The 27,693-nt window shown below is 31.7% G+C and overlaps 1 protein-coding gene across 4 annotated transcripts; it reads left to right on the forward strand.

Annotated features, from left to right (window-relative positions):
* On the forward strand, nt 1–27,522 carry LOC140985066 (calcium-transporting ATPase 10, plasma membrane-type-like). 4 transcript variants are annotated; one of them, XM_073452820.1, is made up of 37 exons: nt 1–96; nt 5,076–5,157; nt 5,849–5,914; nt 12,019–12,242; nt 14,408–14,524; nt 14,601–14,640; nt 14,916–15,034; nt 15,143–15,274; nt 15,371–15,460; nt 16,015–16,084; nt 17,458–17,528; nt 17,608–17,691; nt 17,853–17,930; nt 18,015–18,089; nt 18,418–18,501; nt 18,580–18,662; nt 18,755–18,863; nt 18,945–19,000; nt 19,312–19,354; nt 19,459–19,542; nt 19,691–19,828; nt 20,281–20,346; nt 20,429–20,527; nt 20,672–20,782; nt 21,048–21,218; nt 22,724–22,783; nt 23,739–23,903; nt 23,999–24,115; nt 24,562–24,660; nt 24,927–25,064; nt 25,201–25,301; nt 25,731–25,776; nt 26,205–26,339; nt 26,567–26,674; nt 26,795–26,886; nt 27,052–27,129; nt 27,226–27,522. In XM_073452820.1, the coding sequence occupies exons 4-37, from the start codon at nt 12,081–12,083 to the stop codon at nt 27,248–27,250; spliced, it is 3,246 nt and encodes a 1,081-aa protein (XP_073308921.1). In that variant the 5' UTR covers nt 1–96; nt 5,076–5,157; nt 5,849–5,914; nt 12,019–12,080; the 3' UTR covers nt 27,251–27,522. The 4 variants fall into 4 exon arrangements, with proteins under 4 accessions (XP_073308921.1, XP_073308938.1, XP_073308914.1 ...); XM_073452837.1 differs by lacking the exons at nt 1–96; nt 5,076–5,157; nt 5,849–5,914 and adding an exon at nt 11,685–11,836 and having other exon boundaries at nt 27,052–27,135; XM_073452813.1 differs by lacking the exons at nt 1–96; nt 5,076–5,157; nt 5,849–5,914 and adding an exon at nt 11,685–11,836.
* Nucleotides 27,523–27,693: the final 171 nt, after the last annotated feature.

The raw sequence follows: 27,693 nt of genomic DNA on the forward strand, positions 1-27,693 counted from the left end.
GTAAAGCTAGAGGATCCAAAGTTGAGGTTAAACACAGATATCAAAGTTAGGTGTTTGTTGCATCGAAAAGGATGGAATTGCTTCATCCAATTAAAGGTACGCGACACTATTCTCGCTAATATGATATCTTATCATAAAATTAGCAATAAGTCAGTCTTTATCCTTTTCATGACGAAGTTTATTCGAGTTATTATATATTTTTTAGAGAAGAATTTGAACGCAGTGTCCACTTAAAGGATTCAAGAATAATAACTGTTGGGATGCAACCAAAGTCTCACATCGGAAGATCTAGAGAAAGATCATGGGTTAATAAAGATGGAATGATATATCCATTGGTATGAGGCCTTTTGGGTGGTTCCAAAAGCAAAACCATGAGACTTAAAACCCAAAATGGACAATATCATACCAGTGTGGAGATATCCGGATTCCATTGGTCCTAACAATAACAGTTATCTTTGATGGCACACCACATAAATTTTTAGGTTTTGTTAACAGTAAAAGCCTACAAATGACTACTAAGTTTTGGTCAGAAAGACAGAAAGTTATGTTGTTTGTGGTATATTCAAATATGTGAGGAAAACAAGAAGAAAATAATGAAAATGGTTTTGTAGAGGCAAGTGTTGAACACTTTCTCCTTAAGAAGAATTTGCCCTCACAATGTGCTTGAGTTTTGTGGCAATCTTCTCCCAAGATACAACTACAACTCTTGAATAATGAGCACTCAAATATTAAAGTTCTTTCACAAGGAAATGAAGGAACTCTCTCTTTTTGAAGAAAGGAAGAAGATATGCAAAATGATGTATGTCTGTTTGATTTTCAAAATATCAAATATTTAATGTTTTTCAAATGAAGAGACATGATCTTTCATTCATAGGGATGTCCCTTGGCCATTGTAACTGATCACAATCATCAAACAATGCCAAGGAAATGAAAAAATACAAGAAAAATCGAAGGGACACGAAAACAGCACGAAGGGGCGCGCGCCCGCTGCCGAGCGCTCTCGGCAGCGCTCGGCAGCACCTGTCGAGAGCTCTCGGCAGGATCGCGCGCTCAGCCACGCGCCAGCTCCTGCCCTCGGCCCGCGCGCCAGTCACTGTTCACGATTTTTTTTTTCGATTTTTGTCCCCTACATGTTCTGACTACTCGGTTGAGTTTCTTTCAACATATGATAAACTCTTTCGAGTTTTATTCAGAACCGCCGAACTTAATATTCGTTCATTAAGTATCGTTTTTTTTTTCTTTTCGAATTTTTTCAATCAAAAACATTGATTAATTTGCTTAATTTTCATTCATTAAGCATCAAAATTTCCAACAAGTTAAATTAATGAATTGTTTTATATTCACTATTGTACCCGTGCATGCATTTGCATACGTTTACGGTCATTTTTTAATTAATTTGATTTATATTAAAATAATAGTCATATCATAATCTTAGAAATTAAAATAAGTTGCAAATGAAAAGTTTGTAAAAAATTATTGGTGCAAGGACAATTTGAGAAATAAAAAATGATGTCTTTTTTTTTCTCTATTTCATAGATTTTTTTATATAATAGTCTTGGTGGACATTCATGGACGCCTAGAGATGTTCGCGCGAACATCTCCCAATAATTTGTTGTTTTCTACAAAAGTAAGTTTCTTGTGAGACAATCTCACATATATATTTTCGTAAGATGAGTTAACATAATCCATACTTAAAGTAAAAATTAATATTTTTATAAATTGGGTCGAGTTAGATATATGTCTTACAAAATTTACCCGTGTGACTTTTTTACATGAGTTTTTGTGTTTTCACGAGATGTTCGCATGAACATCTAAAAGCACTCATGAATGTCCATCAACATACGCTCAACATATCATAAATATATATATTTGAAGCAATCAAACTCGAACTCATTATTTACATCATTCAAACTCTTATTTATTTCAAAAAAATGAATAAAATAAACCATATTTATTTGAATCTTTTATCGAAATATTACATTATTTCTAGTTATAAACGAAATTTAAATTAGCAACATATTTTTTTCTCTAAAGATCAAGGGGTTGAAGCCATTGGAATTATAAAGTTGTATTTGTATTGATGAATTTCAAATGTATTTTTATAAAATTAGATAAGTAATATCATAAACTTCAAATTCATTAATTGCAAGTTTATATAGTATTTCATGTTAATTGAGATGGATTTCACGTTCACCTAATAATATATTCATTTGGAATAAGCGTATCTAATGTCTACATAAGTAAAGTATGAATTTAAGATTTCATCTATTGTCTCACTGTTAACAATAAAACTATAATCGAAATTCATGGACTTTAAATTCACTCGTACAAATGCAACGTAAATGGATCATAATATTAAATACTTGATTTGGAGAGAGATTTGATTTGAAAAAAATTTTGATGGAAGAATTTCAAACGACACTCATGTTACATATATTTGAAATCAAACAAAATTATTATTGAAATTGTATAACTTGATATAAAATATATTTGAAATCCACTTGAATTGTATCCATCCAAAGATGATAAAAAATCTGAAATCCTTCAATTTATAAATTTCATATAAGATATAAATAATCCAATAATTTATATAGTATAGGGCAGAAGAAATACGGCTAACTAATTTGATCCCACTTTACTTGTGATGGAAGCTGCATGGCCATTATGGTCCACCACATATAGAATAGAATAGATATATAGATAGATAGTATTATTTTTATTATTTGAATTAAGTGGCACCCGACTAAATGGTCGTCACAGACACGTACTCTTGTCTAAAGATCTTATCTCCGCGCATTAAATTTAAAATAAAAATGTTTTTTTTTATAAAATAAATTATTAAAAGAAAAAAAAAAGAAGTTTGTGGACTAGACTTAATGGCCTGACTTTTATCCAAGCATTGAAATTATTAAATGAAATATTGTAGGTAGGTATATATAGGTATGGGGAAAATACCAAATTTTTTTATATATCGAAGTTATCGTATCGAAAATTATTGAATTTATTGAAATTTATGTTACAGTATGATATCGATACCGAAATTTTCAATACGGTAACGGAATGAAATTTGAAAATTTTCAGTGTATACTAAAATATCGAAATAATATATATAAATTTAAAAATATATAATATTTTTAAATAATAAAGTTAAAATTTTACAAAATATAAGATATTTTTTCGGTATAAAACGATATATAAATACTGATATTTTACCAAAATCTCGATATATCTTAACATTTTGGTTTAATCGATACGCTAATTATATATACCGAAAAATTCCGTATACAGAGTCTCGGTATACTGATATTTATTTTTTCGTTTTTTCTACGGACCACACACATCGCGTGACACGCATCACGGTCCACTAATATATATTAAATATAAGTAATTTACATTCACCTCTCCTACATTTTACGTATTTTACGTTCACATTCACTGTGATGTACGTGTTAAATACATAAAGTACAGACGAGATACCATTAAAAATATATCAATAACATGAGTTTCATGCATGACAACATCCTGTCCCCATGAAACAGACACCGATTGTCTTTGCTTATTGTAAAAAAAAAAAAACGACTTCCATTATCTCCCACCGAGTTTAATGCCTTTCGGGTAAAAAATAAAGCAGATTTAAGTCAATAACATGCCTTGTATATGCAATTGTGAATAGAATGGCCTACTTTTGTTCGGGATTTGATAAAGGAATTAAATTTTTTTTTTAATACAAGTATGATATTGTTCAAGACTACGAAGATATAATATAATTATCTGCACTATTGACGGGACTTAAGTATGGACTCGAGACTTACTTATCTCGGACAAATAAAATACAAAAAACAACTAAATCCACATAATTAATAAATTAGGAAAACTACTTGGAATCTGAAACCAACAAGTCTCACAGCCTCAACCTTAACTATTGGATCAATACCTCATCTGCGATAAAAGGAAAATAATTTGGTACTACATGAAATTTAAATTTATTATAAGTAAATGACAAGCGGAATCTCCATAGATGAAATAAATAAAGTAATCTAAAAGTATGGAAAGTTAATAAAATAAATAAATAAATACATAAAAACTTTTCGTAGCATGTCGACAAGGATTTGTTACTTTAATCGGATAATTAAAATGGTAAATCTATTTTGCTTAGTTTATTGGGAACTTCGTAAATAATTTAAATGCCTCTTCTGTCAAACTATCGACATTTATTGATGAAAAATGTCAATGTTCAGTTATTTTTGGGTGGGATAATTTGATTTTATGAAATAATTTGAAGGACGGATTTCAAATTACCTTTAAATTGTTGTCGAATAAATTTGATATTTACTTGAATTTGGTTCATCCAAATAAGTTAAAGTACATTTGGAGTTAGTTATTTGAAATCTATGAATTTTAATTTTATTCCCGTTGTTTACACACCTTAAACAAAATAATTTTAAATTATGATCCTTACTTGTCTATATTATAATTATACTAATCAAAATCCTTATAATAATGGAGTAATTTGAAAATCAATTTTGATTAGTATAATTATATAATTTATATTTTTAACAAATAGCAGAATGATATGAGTGTTTTTTAAAAAGTAATTTAACAATGGAAAAAAATTCGGAATCATGTTTTTCAAATGACTCAATCCAAATATACTATTAAGAAATTTGAAATTACAGATTCGAAATACATCGATTTAAACTTACTTACATAAGTGTTTTTTATTTTAACTAATTTCAAAAAGATAAAAACTCATATGAGGTCGTATAATGTTTCAATTTAGTGAGACATATTTTTAACACGTGCTGACATATGAAATGCGTAATAATACTTTTCAATATAGATAATTGATCCATCTCACAAACCGTATAATACTATATCTATTCAAAACCTTTCAAAAGATACTCCTTATTTTTGTTTTTCAAACTAAAATATTATGACGACAGTAAAGTGTATAAAGATGTTGAAATAAATAAACGCGCGTTTGGTTCATCAGGTTAAGCGCGTTATTCTTTGCTTGAATTGGACTTCAATCCAACGCCCACGAACGTTATAAAAATCGCGTTTTTTGACTGCAGGAATTAAGAAACGCCACGAGGATCAGAAACTCAGAATACAGCTTTAGAGGATCTAGCTGAGGATCTGTCGCCGCACAAATTTGTGAGCAAAGTTTCCTTATAATTAATTAATTTTATGATTAAGAATTAATTTGGACCATTTAATATTCATTTTTTAAAAAAAGTTCTATCATTTTCGATTTCAAAATTGGCTTTTTTTTAATGTTTTTTTTTTTGCAATTATGTTTTTTTTTAAAAAATTAAACTTTATTTATTGTAAAATTTATATACCTCAAGCTTACTGATTAACTCGTGCTATCTCTTTCTCCTCAACTCTTCTAAATCTTTTACTTCTTATGCCATCACCGAGTGATCGAATAAATCTAAACCATTTTGAATAACGTAGCAAGGATCCTTCTTATTAATTCATTTTGGAATTTCACATGGAGTTAGATAGTGAATAAGCCCCTCGATTGTATGTAATTATTTTTTTTTTATCTTAATATATTTTGAAAAATGAGAATTCCGTAAATTAATATTAGTGAGATCTTACTGTATATAGTCTCTTATTACTTTCACGGTAGATCTAATGATTACCATCGATCCAAATATATATATAGTGTATATGTTTGACCTTAACATAAAAAATCTGAAACAACGATGGTCATTGGATCGAATTCGACGATAATGTTTTTATGATAGTTTGAACTTTTATATATTCATTGTGAGAATTGGAGTGAAGAAAAGTAGATATATATGAAATGTAACTATATTCCATTTTTGGTAAATTGCAGTATTCCCTTTCCCAAAATAGCTAAGTTCACCGAGTAAAACCTGTTCAACTCCCGTTTTCATTATTGGTACGTAATCTTTCACATTTCCATCTTTTTCTTCTTTATCTATTTCATACTCTTGCCTATTCGACTGTAAGTTGGTGTTAGATAAGCAGTTGATTTTTGTAGTTTTACTTATTAGATTTAGATCATTATTTTGTTGGGTACGATAATTGTTCATGTTGGGTAAAACAATCGAAACATGATGCTCGAGTTGATGTATGATTCAAAAAGATTTGAGTTGCATCAATACCATCAGCTGTAGCTTTTAGTAAAACGACAAGCGCTCGATCCAACAATTGGTATCTGAGCCAATGTCACGAGTTCGATTCTCATTAATTGCAAGGAGTGCAATTATATCGGGAGGGATATTGTTGATTGCAATAATTGTCGACGTTAAGCAGAACAATCGAAAAGTAGTGTTTGAAATGCTGTACGATTTAAAAAGATTTGAGTTGCACCATTATCATCAGCTATAACTTTTGATAAAGCGCCAAACACTCGTTCCTACATATTTTGATTCTCATTGCTTAAAATTGAAGGATAAACTTAAAACATCACAAACGAACAAGATTAAAATTATTATTGAGAATATTTATCTTTAAATGACAAACTTAAAATCATTAATGAAAACAAAAGAAATGCGTCAATCCTAAAAACTTGGCGCAACACTGTAGCTGTCCTCCAACCCCTGAAGGCATTATTGGTAGGATGGAATGATGTGAGAATAAAATTAATATTCTCAATCTCATTTCATTCGGTATAACTTTTGGCATTATGATAGTAATATCAAATAATTATAGAATAAAAATTATTTAACTATTTTATATTATGATAGTAATATCAAATAATTATAGAATAAATATTATTTAAATATTTTTAATATAATATGATTTAATTATTAAAAATAATTGTATTTCATTCCATTTCATTTTTTCTCATGTCAATCATAGGAATTGAAGAGATATATCATTCAATTCTTATCTTCATTCTATTCCAAAATTCATTTCATTCATATTTTACTCAATTCAATCTTATCAAACATGACCTAATAATATCATATACCAACTAAAAAATAAATAAACTAGCCTGCCTTCTTATGCAGTAATGTCTGTGCATAAAAATACTGGTATTTTCGCATGCGCATTATGTGAATAAAATAGTGGATATAATCAAATTATATATTTAATTCATGTTTTCATTAATAAAAAAAACATTACTAAAAAACGTATATATTAGAAATAAATAAAATTGAACAAAACTATAAATGATGAATTATTTTAAAAATAAAGGAGAGAAAATTTAAAAATAATGCATGGTGGTATACTAGTTAAAGCAAATAAATGTTTCATTGTCCATGCAAATTAGTTATTCTAGAGGCATCTCCTAATTAATACTAGTAAATTATGCACACTCAACTTGTGTGTAAAATTATAATCTTAATTTATATAAAATTTTTAATTTTTATTAAATTCTTAATTTTATGTTTAGTTTAATAATAATTGATAGAAATTAGTTATGACTCATAGTGCAATTTGAGATGATTAATATTGAAAATAAGTTGAGGCTATTTTGAGAAAAATGTTAGTATAAGTGCAATTTGAGAAACAAGAAAAAATGTTGGTGTAAGAGCAAATTGAGAACAAAAAGATGTCGTCCTCTAGGCGACATATCCTTTATATAATAGTATAGATTAATGCCTCTTGACAGGCGATATGTGCATGCACATATTAAAAGTTTATTATGTTAATAATTTTTGTGTAAAAAATATAAATATCTTATTAAAATTATGAGCTTTTAAAAATGGATTTTTATACTAATTTTTATGTTATGAGTAATATGATATTTTGAAATTTAAAAAAATATAGATAAGATTAAGATAACTAAGTTGATATTTACATTTCATTTCTAATAGATTTAACACATATTTTATATATGAAGTGGATTATAAATAATACAAAATAAAATGTAAATATAAATCACTTTAAAATAAATTATTATGATATGTTAGTTATAGTTTAGATACAATGATATTAAAATAGGTTTTTATTATATATTTTATTAAACCGAAATGATTATTTTTGTATTTGATTAGATGAATATTTTGGTTTATCAAAAAACATAACATAACATCAAATTTTATTTATTCTAAGATTTTAGCTTTAATAATATAGTAAGCATAAATAATAAAAAATTAATATATTTATATCGAAGACTTTTTTGTATTCATCAATAATTGAATTCATATTATTGCTATGTAAATATTCTATATGTATAGGTTAACGTTACTAAAAATTAGCAAACAACCCTTTTAAAAAAACAGTAAACAAACACAATTACGATGTATATGAATATCTCAACAATTGACCGATTTTTTTTTAAAAAAAAAAACTAATAATGAAACGGAGAATTCAAACGATTTCAAATTCAACGTTATATTCATTGGTGTTTGAACAATTACATTTTAAATTGCCTACCACTCATTATGATCCCGCCGAAAATATACATCCAAAATATTTTAAACATTAATAAAATAAAACCAAAACAAAAAATAAATAAAAAAAACCCACTAATACATTTAATGAAATTCATATCAAAACTCAACCTATATGCTTGTACCACCACGTATCTATTTATATATATTTTAGCTGTCCAACTATTTGCTATATTCAATTTTTATATATTTAGATCTTCAAACAGATTTATTCGACTCTATCTTTGAAATATTATCTAAAAATAGATTCAGTGATGATATAGAAGCGACAATGTTTTTCTAATACATTAAAAAAAAATATAAATTGACCTATACATACATTCGATAGTGGAACTAATGTTTCGAGGGGTAATATGTGTGAGACGGTCTTACGGGTCGTATTTGTGAGATAGATATCTTATTTGGGTCATACATGAAAAAATATTACTTTTTATGCTAAGAGTATTACTTTATATTGTGAATATGGGTAGGGTTGACCCGTCTCACAGATTAAGATCCGTGAGACGGTCTCACATGAGACCCACTCAATACTCAGTGGCGGGTGGCGGAGCTAACGTCCTTGCCACCCGAGCTTTTTTTTAAATTTATATGTAAATTTTTGTATAATTTTGGATAAATTTTATATCAGTTCAGGTATATCAATTTAAAAATTAAAAAATTTTAGAATTTAAAATTCTAATAGAGATAGAATCGTATTCTTGGATCCGTCAATCTTGATAATAATACGTTGGATCGTTTTTGTTATCGCTTCCTTGTCATGTGATCCACCTGTCCAAAACAATCGCGAGGACACGCCAAGTATCTGTTGGCACAAGTTGCGTAATATTCTTTAAGTTTCTTCTATCGTGGGATTTCTCTAACTCGACACGTACAAAAATAAGTATTTTATTCCAGCTCCTTTTTCCATTATTACTATTTTCTTTTTCTTTATTTGAGGAAAAGTTATTTTGTATTTAATATTTGATAGTATACCAATAGTATGACATTATTTTATATATATATATACATCGTGTGAATACTTTTGAGTTGTCAAGGCAGAAGAAAACATTATACGTGTCGATGCTTTGAAATGATTACTGTCAGCCAACAGTTGCCAGTTTATATAAATATATATCATATAGAAAAATCATTATACGTGTCCATGCTTTGGAAAAAAATAAAAAAAATTTATGTAAGATGATTTTATGAAACATATATATTATTTGGGTTATAAATAAAAAAATATTATTTTATATGCAAAAAAAATTACTTTTTATTGTAAATATGAGTAAGATTGACCCATATTACATATGAAGATTCGTGAAATCCTCTCACTATTTACTAAAAAATAGAGATAATACTTGGAACTTTTATAAAGAAGAATTAATACCCAAAAGTAGATACCAAAATTCTTATTCACAATTCAATCTTTCTCCTTTAATTATATTTTTCGAGAGTTTTTTAGGTTAAGACGATGAGAATATGTTAAAGGTGAGGACATTATATGAACTATCTATGAAGAACATCAAATTTTTCTTTCAACTTTACCCTTATGTGATATTAAAAGTTCTTTCAACTTTACCTCTATGTGATATTAATATTATATTTTTGTTTTTTGTTTTGTTTTTTTTAAATTTCAACACACACTTTTATTTTTATTTTTTTTTATTTCAACAATTCAAATATCAATTTAATCCCTCCATAATTTGTCAAATTTCACTTTAGTCTATCGATAATGATAAAAAAGACAGTACACACACGCATCGCGTGTGCATAATAAATAATATATTATATATATACTATTTTATTAAAATTGAGACACTTAGAGTAACTAACTTTGGTATCATGGTCTGTTTAAATAATTATATATATCAATAAAATGTTAAAATTTTAAAGCAAATTATATGTAGTTTAGCGAATAAAGTCATTGTTTCTTTGGGTTTAGGTTATAAGTTCAATTCTTACTGAGATTATTTTTTTATTTTTTAATTTTTCAATTTATTTTTTAATTTATATATCAAAATTACAGTTTAGTCCCTCACTATTTCTTATAATTATATTTTGAACTTCATTTAAATATAAATCAAATGAATTATAAAAAATATTATATAAGCACGCAACGCGTTTGTCGGTGCACTAGTATATTACTTTAGAGTAACTACTTTAGATGACACCAAAATATTTAATTTTATAATTACATTTCTTACTCTATCAAAAACCTCCTCAAGTCATTTCATATTTTACATACAAAAAATCTAAACAAAAATTTTCTTTTAAATTGAACAAATCTTCTAAATTGAAAATAATTTCGTGTTATTTGTTTAATATTATTTGATCAAATTAAAAATAATAATAACATAGAGAACGTGTGTGCATCTTTTACTAATATATAAAAAAGAAGGTACACGATGTAAAATAAATATCACGATGAGTTTGCAAGGAGCAAAATTAAATGTTTTTCAAATGAGATGTCAAAATAAATAAACAAAAGACAATAAAATAATCAAATCATGGAAATATATCTCATAGAAGTTTTTCTGACGATATGTTAAAATAAATAAATAAATAAACAAAAGACAATAAATTAATCGAATCATGAAAATATGTATCTCAAACTGAGCTTTTCTGAAAATAAATAAATAAAATTCTGAAAAGGAAAATATATATTTTATTGAGAAAGTAAAATACAATTTTACGTATGAGCTTTATCGAATTACTCAAACTTTGAAATCTTAATCTCGCAATCTAACGTAAATTGTAATAATATGCCCTTTTGAAATTCTGCCAATCACATTAATATCAGTATATTAAATTAAAAAGAAAATTAACCCATTAATTTTATTTAAAAAAATAGTCATTTTCAACTTAATCACATCAATTAAATGTGATTAGTGGATTATGATGACTGATTAGTTATTCACAACGTGTCCTAGACACGTACGTTAATTTACATCAATTACGACGAAAGTAGAGGCGCCCGTCTTTACTGAGATCAAAGGTTGCCGCGTGTTACAATTTAAATTTTGATTTTTTTATATATATATATATATATATTTATAAGAAAATATATTTAAAGGTTAGAAAACTTATAGCACATTTAAGTGGTTAATATTTATAATATTTTATATATTTTTTAAATTCATATAAAAATAATAATTGGAATGTTTGGAACATAAATTTAGGGATTGATAAAAAAAAAAAATTAATTAGCATTAGAAAAATGAAGATCCCGGTTCTTTCAAAAAAATTCCACGTAACGATTTTGCGGGACCCACTTGCGTAATCTGGAAAAATTGTAAAAAATAAATACTAATAAAATATGTTTTTAAAAAGAAAGACGTTTCGAGATTTACATGAAAAAATAAAAGGCAGTTACGGGGAATTTCTTTGAAGTTTCTCTTCACCCGCTGTCACACCACAGCCCATTCTGCTTCCCTCGTTCACGACGCCGCCGCGTTGGTTTGTCGATTCTACAGGTTTGAATCTTATCAAGTCCAGTATTTTTGCTTCTTTTGATGTGAAACGCTTCGTTTTTGGTTGCTCGAAGCGAATGAAGTCGAGACAAATGATAAAGGGACGAAGCAAATCCACTTAGGATGACATGATTTTGTAGCTGCATTTGTCGGAATGTTGAATATGCGGCTTTTCGTTTTTGCAGTGTATTTGGTTTGATAGAGATAGACGTGTCATCTCTCCTGCGACTTAATATAAAATTCGAGAATGAGCGATGAATACAAAACCTCGCCGTACAGGCGCCACCAGAACGACGTGGAAGCCCGTGGAAGTCGCCGAGAGTATGCTGAGGATGATGAAGAGGGTTTGGGGCCCTTCGATATTTTCCGGACGAAAAGTGCTCCGGCTGATCGGTTGCGTAGGTGGAGGGTAAGTTTATCACATTATTTATTCCTTTTTCGAAATTATTATTTGGTAAATTTTATTATGTTATATGTATTAATGTATGTGTGCGCGCGCTTACGGTACTGCGTGTTGTTTTCTTTCCTTTTTTTTTTGGGTAATTTTGTAGGATAAGTTAAGAAAATGAAACAAACTCATAAAAATAAAATGTACAAATTTAAATTGAAGTATGTGGTGCAATAAGATGTGTCTGAGAATGGAACATGGCTTGAAGTGGAACAAATGCATATTGAGACCTCTGTCAGCTGAAAGGGCACCTTAGATAACCAAGCTTAGACTAATTAAAGTGGAACTAAACACTTCCTCTGGTCTGAGTCCAAAATGCATTAATGCACATGGAACATAACTTACATTTTTGGGTATGTCCATCCCCTGGTAGGAACTGCCTTCTAGGAATAAGTCTCTCTCATAAAATGCCCGTGGAATTCGTACTTCTGCCCTCTCATTAATCTCCTTATGTTTTGTCATTGTACCATGTCCGTGGGGTTTGTGAATGAGCCTTTTTTGCCCGGATGGATGGCGAGGTAAATACATTACTTGCGAACGGAAGTGAAAGATCTCTACTCGGTACATAATCAAAATGCTCGCTCTACCGCAAGAGCAGTTGAGATATAATAAAATATATGGAAATGGAACTAAGCTTATCTAGAGGAAAATAGAGCTTTACCGTGCGATAACAAATTTCATAGATTGAGCTGAACAAAATCAGCATCTTTGAAACAAGCACAACTACATCAAAATTAAGCATCAAAATATCAGTATAGAGGCACTAGCTTAGTTACATCGAATGTCTAATTACAAAACAAAAACTATGTGAAAAATGATTCAATTTCCAGGGATCCTTCTCAGCTTGCTTTTTGATCAAAACTGAATCCGATTACTATTGTCAACTGATACTTGTCGTTCGCACTTGGAACACTATCAGCTTAAGTTATATGTGTTGAGATAGTCGAAGTTATGGTGTCATGAACTAATAATCTGAATTTTCCCAAAATTCATAAAAATATGTATGCTTTTAGATAAAATAAAATATCTCGTAATTTCGCTCCTACAAAATCAAGTAAAATCATCATGCATGAACTTTTTATCTATTACTATTGCTATTTAATTTAATGAAGCAAGAGGGTGGTGTGGTAACTGCCTTTGATATATTTAAATAAAGCTCCAAAATTTTCCCAACTCAATACTGGAAAAATTAGATGAAACATGCAATTTAGTATTTCTATTATTCTCATATTACTTTTTTACAAGTACATTGGTTATTCAAAACCTTCATGTTTTACAAGTACATTGGTTAAGTTTTACCACGACATTGGTTATTCATAACCTTCATGTTTTTGTAATGTTTGCGGTTAATATTTTTCTTTTCTAAAACAAATAACAACATTTAATATATAATTTCGGGTTTGTAAGATGCTAGTTCGAGTAAAGCATCTACAAAAAATGTGGTCATCATGTGCCAGTATTGAATTTCTCTAGTGGTTTAGTACTTCTTGCGCCTTCTTGGTCCTCTTCGGCTATGCTACCTCTATCGCTTGGTTTAATGTTTCTGGTTAACTTTGCTTTTTTGTGGAGGATTTTTTTTGAACAAAATTGCAGGTCCTTACAACATAGTTATTTACTTAGACAAATATAGGTTGTTTTCTAATCACAATAACAAATTAAATGGAGTACTTGAGGTTTTTTTCCAAATGTGCCTCAATGATGAACCAATATTTGAGAATTTTCTCAGTTGAGATGAGATAGATCTCTTTCCGTTCCTTTAAATGTCCACAGTCTTTTTTCATGGCTTCTAACTCCCAAGATCGGATTAAAACCAAGCACTACCTTTGTTTTTAGAATTAGCACCTCCTCAAACGAGAATGAAAACGGGCCATGAAGGATGATATTATATGTTCAAATAAAGAGGCATTACTGATTGTCTAATTTTTGCATGCTTGTAGTTTACTTCTTTTGGTAATATGGATTTTCATTTGGTTCTTATCTGTAGTTTACTTCTTTTCCTAATATGGATTTTCAACCAGTGCGTTACATTTTATCTTGTTTAATTTGACTTTTTTTTTTTGCGTGACAAACGATTGGTGTTTTGGGGGTATTTTTATTTTTCTTTTAATCCTATCGTTTCCTTCCAGCAAGCTGCACTTGTACTGAATGCTTCTAGGCGATTTCGCTATACTCTGGACTTGAAGAAAGAAGAGGAGAGAAAGCAATTGATTGCTAAAATCAGAATGCATGCCCAAGTCCTTCGAGTAATTATGTTTTAATTTTAATTGGTTCCTTTATGAGCATTTGTTGATTATTAAATATATACATAAATGTGACCAGGCAGCAGTTCTGTTCCAAACTGGCGGGCAAGGACCAAATGGTAATTATTTTTTGCATTATATCGTTGTAAGTTCTTTATTCAACAAGTATCAGTGGCTGTATTATACCATCTGCCGTGCCACTTTTATCATTATTAATACATAATCCTAACCTTGTCTAAAAATGGCTTGGGTGTTTCATTCAATTGTTTTGGAATTTTTTTTGTTTTTGGATGTGATATCGGCATATGATGCCCCACTTGTGGAGGATCATTTTGTAGTATCAGTGTTTCATCAAGAATAAAAAATCAGTCGTATTTCTTCATCTTTGTTCCAGGAACTCCAAAGGAGGTACCTTCAAGCCCAACTAGATTTGGGGATTTCGGTGTCAGTGCTGAGGAACTAGTTGCATTTTCCAGAGAGCATGATCTTTCTCTTCTGCAGAATATTGGAGGGGCAAGTTCAACACAGTTGCATCTAAAATATCTTCTCTGATTGAAATTTTGTGCTCTCTTGTTCGATATTCCATGTATCTTGATTTCCTCTTTCTTGTCTTGTCGTCAGGTTAATGGAGTGGCTGAGAAATTGAAATCCAATCCGGAAAAAGGTATACCTGAAGACGAGGCTGACCTGGTTAATCGAAAGAAAGCTTTTGGATCGAACACATATCCTCGGAAAAAGGGGCGTAGTTTTTGGGTGAGATTTGGATTTTAAAGCAGTACTTTTGCATGGTCAGTACATCAAAATTATGTTAACGATTACAAAACTTTTTTGGTTTGCTTGACCCTACAGAGGTTTGTTTGGGACGCATGTCGGGACACCACTCTAATAATCTTGATGGTTGCAGCAGCAGCTTCTTTAGCTCTAGGTATAAAGACTGAGGTAAGGCTAAGAAGTATATACTTGTCATTTATGAAGTGGGGGATTGCTGTGTGAAGAGTACGTGTGTTATTTCTGCTTGCATTATAATGATTTTTATTATTTGGTAACTGCAGCATTGTTTGCGACCTTCATCTCTTGTGGTTTTTTCTGGTCATTTCATTATAAACTACAGTGGTGTGTATGAGAATATTATTTTAATATTGTGTTAGATTTTTTATTCACGAATTTGTTTGTTTTGTTTATTTTTTTACGATGTCATATTTTTAACTTCATCTGAAATAATATAGCATATATCAATTTCTTGCAATGTCGTAAAACGAAACTGAAATGTGCTCGCCTTTTATTTGTTTGCAAGAAGTATATTAGTAACTTAATGCTGTTGATCCATCTGAACTTATTATATTACCGTAGTTTTGATCTTGAAAATATGTTCTAATATCATGAATCATCATGCTCTCGTACTCAATCATGTAGGGAACATTTCTGTGGATGTGTGCATACTTGTTGTTTCATTTTTTTTAGATATATATAACAGGAGATTATTCCTTTTTTAGGGCATAAAAGAGGGTTGGTATGATGGAGGAAGTATTGCCATTGCAGTTCTTATAGTCATTATATTCACAGGTGCGCCAGTTGTTTATTGCTTTTAAAATATGACATATGTCCTATTGTGGCTGTTTTAATTCACTCTTCTTTCTGTTTGCTTGATTTACACTGATGATAAGTAGTATTCCTAAAAATATATGCTTTGCTGCATAATGTTACGAGGCAGGAAATATAATGTAGGTTGGATGCTGGATTGAGCCGGTATTTTTACTGCTTCCAGTTCCTGCTATAGCATTTTGTTTTTACTTTAATCAATTTGTTTTCCTATGCACGTAATATGACATGACTTTGTTTCTGTTGAATAATCTAGTGGATTTGGAATGGTGAGTAGATTATTGGCCTTTGTCCATGTGTTTCTAAACTATCTACCATCATATAATTCCATTTAATGAGTTTTGTAAAGATGTATGCGCTTTGAGATAAACCGTTCATCTTGGTTTGAAAATATGTTTACAAGCTAGTTGCAAGAATATTCGAGAAAGTGAGCGGAAGTCTTTAATCATTACCACAAACGAATGTATTCTGGATCCTTCAATAGTTGATTACTTTCCTGGCTGTTGCTATGTTGTGCTTTATGTTTTTATCTGCTTGTTTTATTGATCTCTCCACAATTCTGAAACTAAAAAACTTTTAGATCGTAATAATCTTGCACTGTTGATTTTTTACCAAATGCATGATCACAAGGGACTCTAATTTGGTTTTGTCCATGATAGAAATGTAGCTAACTTCGTTTCATCAACACCACAAAGGAGCATCCCTAGATGGATAATAAAAAAATACTAGTAATTGAAAAGTAATTCTGATTCAGGGACAAAATGAACAAAAGTAGAAATATCTATTAACTTTTTAAATATATCATTACAGATGAGTATGCATTTTTAGTTGTGATAATGCTATTCAAAGAATCACAAGAAGATTTTGACTATAATATTTGACTAAATTGTGAAAGTTTCAGAGGTTAAATTTGAAGAATTGTCTGAGGAAGTTAATGAGCTTTTAAATAGAAAGTTGGAACATCGTAGAAGTCCACACAAAGTACGTGAAATAAAAAATTCCTGAGAGATTCGGAAGAGAGGAGGATACACGACAGGCTTGTAAAAGATTTGGAGTCCTGCCGGAACAATTCAGTTAGTGACTGAGAACATTGTTTCTATGCCATGTAGCCTTTTTTATGGTACAGTGGAACTTCAGAGTAGTGTAATTTTGTATACAGTAATTTGCTGCCATGTGAGTTATTAGGAACAAATTTTCAAATAACAGGGGCGTGATAACTCAACTTTAAGAAAGGGAAACATACCTTTTCCAATAACAATGAAACTCAAGTATATTTCTGTCCTATATCGTCAACTTTAAGCGGTTAGAAAACGTGCTGTATTTAATTTTTTTTGCAGCTGTCAGTGATTACAAACAATCTCTTCAATTTCAAAATTTGAACGAGGAGAAACAAAACATACAAATGGAGGTTGGTATCATATGGATAGTGCCTCATGCTTGTAACTTTTCCTTCTATTTTCGCTTAGGTCTAGTGGTTTTCCATGTAGGTCATTAGAAGCGGACGGAGAATTAAAGTTTCAATATTTGAAATAGTTGTTGGTGACGTACTGCCCCTCAAAATTGGAGATCAGGTAAATAAGAAGATATGTTTCTCAGCTCATCCACTTCACATTCCCTGAAACATAACTGAAAATGTTTCCATATGAGTATTTTCTGGAAGAATGTAAACTTGGAGGTGGTTTATTTAAATTTTAATTGATAATTGATTTTGTCCTCACTTTCATATGTACAGGTTCCTGCTGATGGACTTGTAATCGCTGGACATTCCCTTGCAATTGATGAATCAAGTATGACAGGGGAGAGTAAAATCGTAAGCTTCATGAGCTCATATACTCTATTTTATGGTTGTCCTAGCATCTATGATCTTACCACTTGTCAAATGTGTTCATGTTAGGTTCACAAGGATTCAACTAGAGAACCCTTTCTTATGTCTGGATGTAAGGTAGCTGATGGATATGGCACCATGCTGGTAATATTCTTGTTTTTTTACATCTCTCACCTACTATTTTAATCTGAGAATTTTCATATATTTAAAGAGAAAGTTGATTCTAGTGTAAGAGTGTTTATGTGAGAGTTGCTAAATATGGGGGCTCTTTTCTTTCCTGTTCACAAGGACATATTCTTCTGGAGTACATGAGATGCTAAGATGCATTATTATATGCTACTCTTGTCGTCCTCCTGGAGTACATGAGATGCTAAGATGCATAATTGTATGCTAGACTCTTATCACTACTTCCATTGTGTATTACTTCTATGTGGTAATCTTATAGCATGTTGGAATCCTGCTCTTTTCTTAGGTAACAAGCGTGGGTATTAATACTGAATGGGGATTACTCATGGCAAGCATATCAGAGGACAATGGTGAAGAAACACCCTTACAGGTGAATTTTTGGAAATTCTTGAAAATATGTTTGGACACTGTGTCTGAATAACCCTAAATTACTTGTTACCGAGTTTAGGTACGGTTGAATGGGGTTGCTACGTTCATTGGCTTCGTTGGCCTTTCAGTAGCTGTACTAGTTCTGGGTGTTCTCGTGGCCCGGTAACTTAATTATTAATTTAGTACGTAAATCTATAGTGCCATCATTTTCCTTGCAGAAGTTGATAGATGAATTTAATTTTTTGTTTGCGCAGATTCTTTTTGGGGAAAACCACAAATCCAGATGGCAGCAAGCAATTCATACGTGGAAAGACTAAAGTTGGTGAGGCAATTGATGGATTTGTAAAAATATTTACTGTTGCGGTATGTATTCATTCCTAAATGTGGTATTTGGTTGAATGTATGTCATCTTTGTGTTGTTGACTTATTAGAATAAATTTCTAGGTCACCATAGTAGTTGTAGCTGTGCCAGAAGGTCTTCCATTGGCTGTAACTCTGACGTAAGTCTGTGAATTTCCATTCTCTATTGAGTTGTATGATTGCCACTGGGTCAAACAAAAATGATGATGGTAATACCGATACATTACTTATCTTTTACACCTGCAATTGACGTTGGCCTATTAATAACTTAATACAAATCATATGTTGGCCTATTATTTATTTTTTCATGTTTCCATGATACATTACTGCAATCCACCTCATTTGATATGCGATATATAAACATTTTTTTTAGTTTTCTCATTTCAATGGAAGGCTTTGAGTGCTATTTCTCTGTATTACCATATTTAATTTATATGTATTGGCATTGTAGGCTTGCATATTCAATGAGAAAAATGATGGCTGATAAGGCACTGGTTAGTATGTGTACTGTCAGTTAATGCGATGCTAACCATGTTCCTTTTTTCCTTACCGTTATCCAATTATTATCCCTGGGTTATATTAAACATCTCAACTGCAGGTTAGAAGGCTATCAGCTTGTGAAACAATGGGTTCTGCAACTACTATTTGCAGTGATAAAACTGGTACCCTAACTCTGAATCAGGTGAGTTATCATCTTGCCTTTTGTTTCCACTTCTATTTTGGAGGGCGAACCTGGGATGTGGGTAAGGTTCCTCTGGTTGTGGTATGATTTGGAAGATTTTGGTCATTTTGTTTATTAATGAAATTCAACTATTTGGGTTTTTGTACAGATGACCGTGGTTGAGGTGTTTGCTTGTGGAAAGAAAATCGATTCTCCCGACAATAAGTCAATGCTTCCTCCTACTGTCATTTCATATCTTATTGAAGGCATTGCACAGAACACAACAGGAAGTGTATTTGTGCCTGAGGTATATAGCAGTATGATGAAATTTATAAATGATTGCGTGCTTGTTTTAAACTTATGTTTTAATTGAGAGCTTAACAAAGATTTTTGTAACAGATCAAATGAGTTCCATTGCTCTCTCATATTGTTGTCAAATATGTGTTCTATTTTATGTCAGCAGCTTTAAACACATGAATTTGGCAATGATACAATGATTTTGGGGTGAATAATGAAACATGACCCGTAAGGAGCGTAGTATAACATATGAGCTCTATAGGAAAGCTTTTAATGTATTAAATTCTGGACAAAGTTGCGATTATCATCTGTTCCAGGACTGTTATGATAGTACTAGCTGTGACATAATTTTTATTTGACTCACTTTTAGGACTGTTATGATAATACTAGCTGTGACATAATTTTATTTGACTCACTTTTATGTCTTAAGCTTGCGCACTTGCTGTTGCTGGTCTTTGACAGGGTAGTGAAGCTTTTGAAATTTCTGGATCGCCAACAGAGAAGGCCATTCTACAATGGGGAGTGAATGTAATAATCATTCCTCTTCACCAGTGAATAGTCTGTTATTTTTTTTGACATTTCATTCCCGTTTGTTTGTGTTGTCATGTAGCTTGGAATGGACTTTAGTGCTGTCCGATCAGATTCGGTGATAATTCATGCTTTTCCATTCAACTCAGAGAAAAAGCGAGGTGGTGTTGCACTAAAAATGGTAAGTTTATAATCTTTTTCTGATGGCGCGTATTTTACGGAATCTCTATCCTCTTTAACTCAAAGAGCGTTAAGACGTTTTCTGCGTTATGCTTGTTATTTGTGTTATCTCTTTATGTAGTAGTAATTGTGGCTGTTTTGGCAGTCCGATTCTGAAGTTCGTGTGCATTGGAAAGGGGCTGCAGAAATAGTCCTGGATTCTTGTAAAAGTTACATTGATGCAAATGACCAAGTGACAGAGATGGATGAAGATAAGGTTGACCAGTTTACTAATTTTCTTGGTTTCAGCTCGTTCTTAACCTGTTCCTTTTCTTCAAAATGTTTCTCGAGCTGGGCATGAATAATATGCCTTGAGCAGCAAAATTGTGACGGCAAGTTGAAAAGTGATTGAAGATATGGGGGTTAATCTTGACCTTAATGTATTACCTAATGATGAACACCAATCTTTATCTTCAAGCATAAACGTTATTGAAAAATTAAATTTAATAGCAGCTATTAAAGGACCGTTTTGTTTTCTACAGTTGTCACTTTTTAAGAAAGCAATTGAAGAGATGGCCGTTGGAAGCTTGCGTTGTGTTGCTATAGCCTATCGACCATATCCACTGGAGAAGGTTCCGGCTAGTGACGAGGAACTGGATAACTGGCAGCTACCTGAAGAAGAACTAATTTTACTTGCCATTGTTGGTATTAAGGTGCGTTTCACTTTGTTTTTCCTATGTATATTTATTTTTTTCCTTAAAATGAATGGTTTATCTCTTGAAATCCTCCACATGTATAAGCATGTTTGTGCTAGGAAGAAAAGGAAGATTCGCTGTTTTAACCTCCAAAGCATGTAATTCCTTTGTTGTGGAAGTTGACATGTTTTGAATGGAGTTATAGGAACTTCTGTAATGATTCTTGTTTAATCATATAATAAACACTGTTGGCTTCAAACGTGAATGGCAATAATAGCAACCATTTTTGGGCCAAGATATTTTGCTCCTAGCCACCAACATCAATCGGCAGTGGTTACCTAAGAAGTTTCTGGAATGGTGACTTTTATCATTTTTTTTGTTGCCTGATGTTAATTTTGTTGAATTTTAAAAAATATCAAGATAATGAATAGAGTGCAATACTACTCGTGATTTATGTGGATCAGCCTTGAATACCTATGTTCATGAGTTAATGTCAAACCCCTCTTATTAATTTCTCTTAAATGAAATGCAATTATACTCCTTATATCATTGCCGTCTGGGATAATAAAATTGAAATATTTTATTGCTAAACAATATTAAATTATATGGAAGATGTAATGTTAAATTTAACAATATTTATTCTGATTCTAGAATGTATGTTTTGATTTCTAATAAGCCCCGTCAAATTAAAGATGAAAACCTGAATTAAATTGTTCAACTTGAAGCAAAAAATACAATTTATGGAAAATCTTGCACCATATTGTATTCGAAATCATAGAGATGGAGCCATATGTTTCTGTTTATGTGAACAATAAACAAGAGCCTTTATGTGGTTCACATTCACTCGAAAGCTTTCCTTTTCCAAGAAGAGTAGAGCAAGACTTGCACTGCACACCCACAATTAATGGTCAGAAAGAATTGTGTTTCCAAGTATCTCTTGAAGTCTTGCACCATTTTCTGCAGTGATAGATTTTTAGTCAACACAAGAGGCATGGAATTATAAAAATTTGGGTTCCTGCTCTGACATCTTTATAATAGTAGAAAGATAATGAAGTGATAATGCGCGCAAACATGATCTATGTAGTTTTGCATTAAGACTTAACTTTTTCAAGGCAATGCTTGTTGGTAAAAACTCATATAAATATTTCTTCGTTTTGAATACAATATGGCATAAATCTTTCATGACTGAATCACAACAAAATTATATTAAAATATAAAATGTTTTTAGTACGTCAGTCTTTCTTAATTCTGAAATTTATTATTTGATTTGTTACTAGTTTATTTTTTGAATTGTTATTTTGATATTTTTCTGTACTTTTTCTGGGCATGCTAATTTTCATTTTTTTGCGGCTTTCTTTTTTAATTTTCCTTTTGGCATTATCATCAATAGTTTCAACAACTAATGCGCACACAACGCTTTTCATCCTGAAATTTCCCCATATTTCTCCTGTTTTACATGAATTGATTTGTTTTATGCATATGTTTTCAATGTGTACTTGTTAATAGTTAACACATGGATGCAGGATCCTTGTCGTCCAGGTGTAAAAGATTCAGTTCTGTTATGCACTAATGCTGGTGTTAAGGTATGTATTAATGCCAAACACATACATGTGCATGCAAACATTACCTTTTTCTTATTTTCTGTTTTTCGTAGTTGTGGGTCAGTACATGTATCACCATTCATTTGTTATTTAATTTATATGTGATTCTGTTATATCTCCATAGTTATTAGGGCGCAAGATGCCCTAAAGCACCCCAGGCAAGGCAAGGCACGTGCTTTATTGAAGTGAAGTGCGTATGGCATATTTTTTAGAATTCACGTACATAAAGTAAATTTTAACTAATTATTATTCGAATAAAATCGTATTTCGCAAACTACTAAATAACAATTAATATTGTAAATAAGAAATTTAGAATCTGACATTTTTATCGGCAAGAGTAGGCATTAGAGGATGATAGATTGATTTTTAATTTGGGACGAGAAATAGTATATCACTTGAATTGAAAAAATAAATAAATAGAGGCACCCTAATTGAAATTGCAACAAAAAAGAACAATGGCCGCAGAACCCACGCAAAATGGCCAAGGACACCCTCATTTTCTGTCTTCTGATATCACATGATTAACAATTCCGTATTTTTTTACGAGTTCAGTGGCATTATGCTAAATGATAATAGTTCCTACACATCCTGTGGTAGCCGCATGAGTTTTGATGTATGACTGCTTTCGCTCTGCTAATTTAATCATCTGTATTGTTAGTGTTATTTGTCCTTTTTCATCGACATTTCTATATTCAGTCCATAACTGCCTTTTCTGTTATTGCTCAACCATCCATGACTACGGTTTGACAAGCTTGTGCGATACTTGTCACATTGTCACATTGTCACTTATGTATTAGGTCGTTCTTTGATCCTCTAGTTTTTGTTATGCAACTTTATTCATATTTTAAGAATGGTTGCCTGTATATTTTCTTTTTTGCTTCTACCTGAAGCTTGATACCTGACACAATGTTGTGATTATTGTTTTAACCATGTGTAGGTACGCATGGTCACTGGAGACAATCTTCAAACAGCTCGAGCGATAGCTTTAGAGTGTGGGATCTTGGGGTCTAAGGCAGATGTTGTTGAACCTAATATTATTGAAGGAAAGGTATTCCGTAACATGACCGAGACACAAAGAGCAGACGTGGCCGACAGGATTTCGGTATGAGCTGAAATTTTCTTTGTGCTTAACATGATGGTTCTATACCTTTGATTGTTGAGGATGTGGTGCTAATAACTTGTTTTGACTTTGCAAAGGTGATGGGAAGGTCATCACCAAATGACAAACTACTGCTTGTGCAAGCATTGAGAAAAAAGGGACATGTTGTTGCTGTCACAGGAGATGGCACTAATGATGCTCCTGCACTGCACGAGGTCTGGTTTTCACTTCCCAGATTTTGTCTTATGTATTAGGCAGGAAATCTTAGCTTGTGAAAGCCACTCTTTAATGTGTATGTGCTGAACTGTGTTAATTCCAGTAAAAATTGATGTGACTTAATTAATTAATTATTTATTTATTTTTGGTGATTTGTTGAAATCAATGTAATAGATAGGTGATAGCATTTTCTTGTTGCTAACCGGACATGTTTTTAAAATTATAAAAAGATCAATTTATATTATTTGGCTCGCCATTGATCTGAATTTTGCTAGACACTTTTTGGATAGAGATACTAGGTTAATGAATTTCAGTGTCTTATCAGTAGATGGTGATACTATTTAGACGTGAGGTTGCTATACTGATATTAATTCTATTTGTGTTTGGGTTTTATTTTTTCTTATTCAGTTTACATGACCTTGTTTATACTTGAATAATGATGCAGGCTGATATTGGCCTTGCTATGGGTATTCAAGGCACAGAAGTTGCTAAAGAAAGTTCAGATATCATTATATTGGACGATAATTTTGCTTCTGTTGTAAAGGTTAGCCATTGTCTCACTCTTATGTTGATGCTGTCAGTTGTGCAAGTACTTGAGTTTGGTTCTTACAGAATGCTCCTCACTTTTAGCTATCTTGTAGTAATGTCGTATGTTTTTAATCTGAAGTTGCTGCGGTTAACCTTCACTCAGTGTATATGTACGATGCATTAATTGCTACCTGAATGATGTGTGCAGCACCATTGTCTCCATCCTTACCGCTAGTGTGGAAAGCAGTGCAAAGCTAAATCTAACTTATATATCGGTTGCAGGTTGTACGATGGGGTAGATCTGTTTACGCCAATATCCAGAAATTCATACAATTTCAGCTGACAGTTAATGTTGCAGCTCTTATAATCAATGTTGTCGCAGCAGTTTCTTCTGGTAATGTCCCTCTCAATGCAGTTCAGGTTTGAAATCTCTCTCCTTACCTCTCCATCTATTTGTTTGCATTGGTGTTCTCTGTCTTGGTTTTACTTTCGTTGGTGTACAAAGTTCGTAACAGTTTTCAGGTAAACATTAATTTTGCTTTCTACTTTTCTCCAGCTTCTTTGGGTAAATCTTATTATGGACACTCTAGGTGCTCTTGCACTAGCTACTGAGGCTCCTACAGATCATTTGATGCATCGAGCTCCGGTTGGTAGAAGGTTAGACACTTGTATTTGCCAAAGTTCTGGGTTCTCATGTTTGTGTTATTGAAAAATTAGTTTCCTTTTTTGATTAATGATGGATTGTCATATCTGTCCACCGACCATTATGCATCCTTACAAATACGGGGTTAGACATGGTTTTTCCCTCGCTTCCAAACCTATCAATAACCTTAAGAAATAGTTTGCACTGTATGTGGAATTTAATTTGTTTTTTTTGGGGAAAGAAAGAGCATCTGCTTGCTAAAATTGGGTATAATCCAAAAATCTTTGAAAACTATTTTTATTTTGTTGTCTAAAGTTTGCATATTGCGAGAATTCCATGTTCTTTGTTTCTCAATCCATTGCCAAAATTTTCAGCTTTTGGATGCATCCAGTAATTTGATTTATTTTTCGAATGCCTACTAATCTAGAAATGCTGTGTTTTAGGGAACCTCTGATAACCAATATCATGTGGAGGAATCTGTTAATTCAGGTATCATTTCCTTTTGTCGTTGACCATAGCCAATTGGATGTGAAGATTAACAGCTTTTGGTATTGTTGAGACCGCTTCTCCCAAAAGCTCAAATTCATGGGAGAGGGACGATAAATAGATTAATTTTTTCACAAATCTCCGCGCGATAATCTAGAGACCAGTAAATATGTGGCCAGAATTTATTAACTTAGATGTACACACGTATAAGTTGATTGGTATCAAGCTACAAAGGCCGTATAATAGCAACCAAACGAAATAGAAGGGATCTTGTACTTAAATGGTCTTTAATTTCTGACATCTTGGCTCTGTACAAATTTGAAACCATCTTCCCAATTACTCAAGCCATGGGAGGCGGTATATTCTATTGTTATATCTATTCACATGTATATTTTTTTTTTGTCATAATTTTTCTTATCGGATTATTTTAGGCTCTTTATCAAGTCACTGTCCTCTTAGTCCTCAATTTCCGAGGAAACAAGATCCTGAATCTGGAACATGAGACCAAGGATCGTGCTTTCAAAGTAAAGAACACACTGATATTCAACGCATTCGTCCTCTGTCAGGTATGTTGTTGAGGCTAGTGAAAGATTTCTTGCATTTTTGTCAATCCTTTTGAAGGCGTGTTAAAATGGGTCAGCCCATTTGGGTTAAAGGTTGAGGTTTGGGCGGGTTGGTCACAGAACAAATCAACAAGCAAACTCAAACCATAAGCATCTCTTTTTATGCCATATTCGAATTAAAAAACTGTGTCGATTCGAATTAAAATTCTATCAATCTCTTATAATTGTAGATATTCAATGAAGTTAATGCTCGAAAGCCAGATGAGATCAATGTTTGGAGAGGAGTCACTAAGAACCATCTCTTCATGGGAATAATTGGTCTCGAAGTGTTGCTTCAGGTATTCTTCTTCTTCCCAAATGTAATAGATAACCGTCTTATTTCCTGTAGCGTTGTCATCTTCGCTCTTGTTTTATACTCAAGTCTTAACATGTATGTGTATATACAACTTGCTATCTAGGTCGTCATAATTTTTTTCCTGGGGAAATTTGCTTCAACAATTCGTCTGAGTTGGCAACTGTGGATTGTTTCCGTTGCCATTGGTATTGTCAGGTCTGTATATCGTTGCCCACACTTTAGAGTCTCACGCTTCTTCATTAGCAACATATATAAAATGCTAGGATTATTATTTTCTTTAGCGGCAGCAGAGACAAGTCCCATTAGCACCTTCATGATATTAATTGAAGCTTATGTTGAATTTTACTTATTGATTACCAGCTGGCCTCTTGCTATTGTTGGAAAACTGATACCTGTACCTGAAAGACCTTTTGGCGAATACTTCAAGAAGAAATCTGGGTGATGGTAAATCTGAGATATCTTTGGTCTTAAATAATCTCTTTAAAAACTGTTTCGAGTCATTAATATATACATTTTATCTCTATGGTTTTACAGGTTAATGTCAAATGGATCCCTTTAGAAATTGCTGTGGTTTATGCTAACTCAGATGTTCATAAAGTTAACGCTGACTTTAACTAACTTTACGATGCCAAGATTCTGGTCTCTGGATAGCGGAGTGGCTTAATGTTTTTCATGTGAAGTATTGTTATTTTCTAAGTTTATTTTTCGTGAGATTGTTTCTTTGTAGATCTCTAGGTAGTTTGTGAAACGAGCCATTACTGGATTTTAGGTCCGGAGATCTGACTGTTTCATTCATTTGTAGTGAAAAATGTCTGATATTTGTTACTTTCATTGTGATTTTTCACTCTTGGTCGGAAGGTTTGATGGCTTTTATGTTTGATTGATACTACCGTCAAGAAAAAATTTGAAAGCTGCCTTTGAAATGCGTGAAAATCAATTTCAATTGTGACACCAGCGTCGAATGATTATTGTATCCCTGATCAATGCGAGATTTACTATCTA

Source organism: Primulina huaijiensis, chromosome 1 (genome assembly GCF_012295235.1).
Source record: "Primulina huaijiensis isolate GDHJ02 chromosome 1, ASM1229523v2, whole genome shotgun sequence".
Taxonomy (NCBI): domain Eukaryota; kingdom Viridiplantae; phylum Streptophyta; class Magnoliopsida; order Lamiales; family Gesneriaceae; genus Primulina; species Primulina huaijiensis.

Bases quoted from the DNA above. Each gene is read 5' to 3' on its own strand.
- LOC140985066 (XM_073452820.1), top strand. From the start codon at position 12,081: ATGAGCGATGAATACAAAACCTCGCCGTACAGGCGCCACCAGAACGAC. The intron at 19,543-19,690 runs GTGAGTTATCAT...GTTTTTGTACAG, and splicing joins GTACCCTAACTCTGAATCAG to ATGACCGTGGTTGAGGTGTT. The intron at 24,116-24,561 runs GTCTGGTTTTCA...ATAATGATGCAG, and splicing joins ATGCTCCTGCACTGCACGAG to GCTGATATTGGCCTTGCTAT.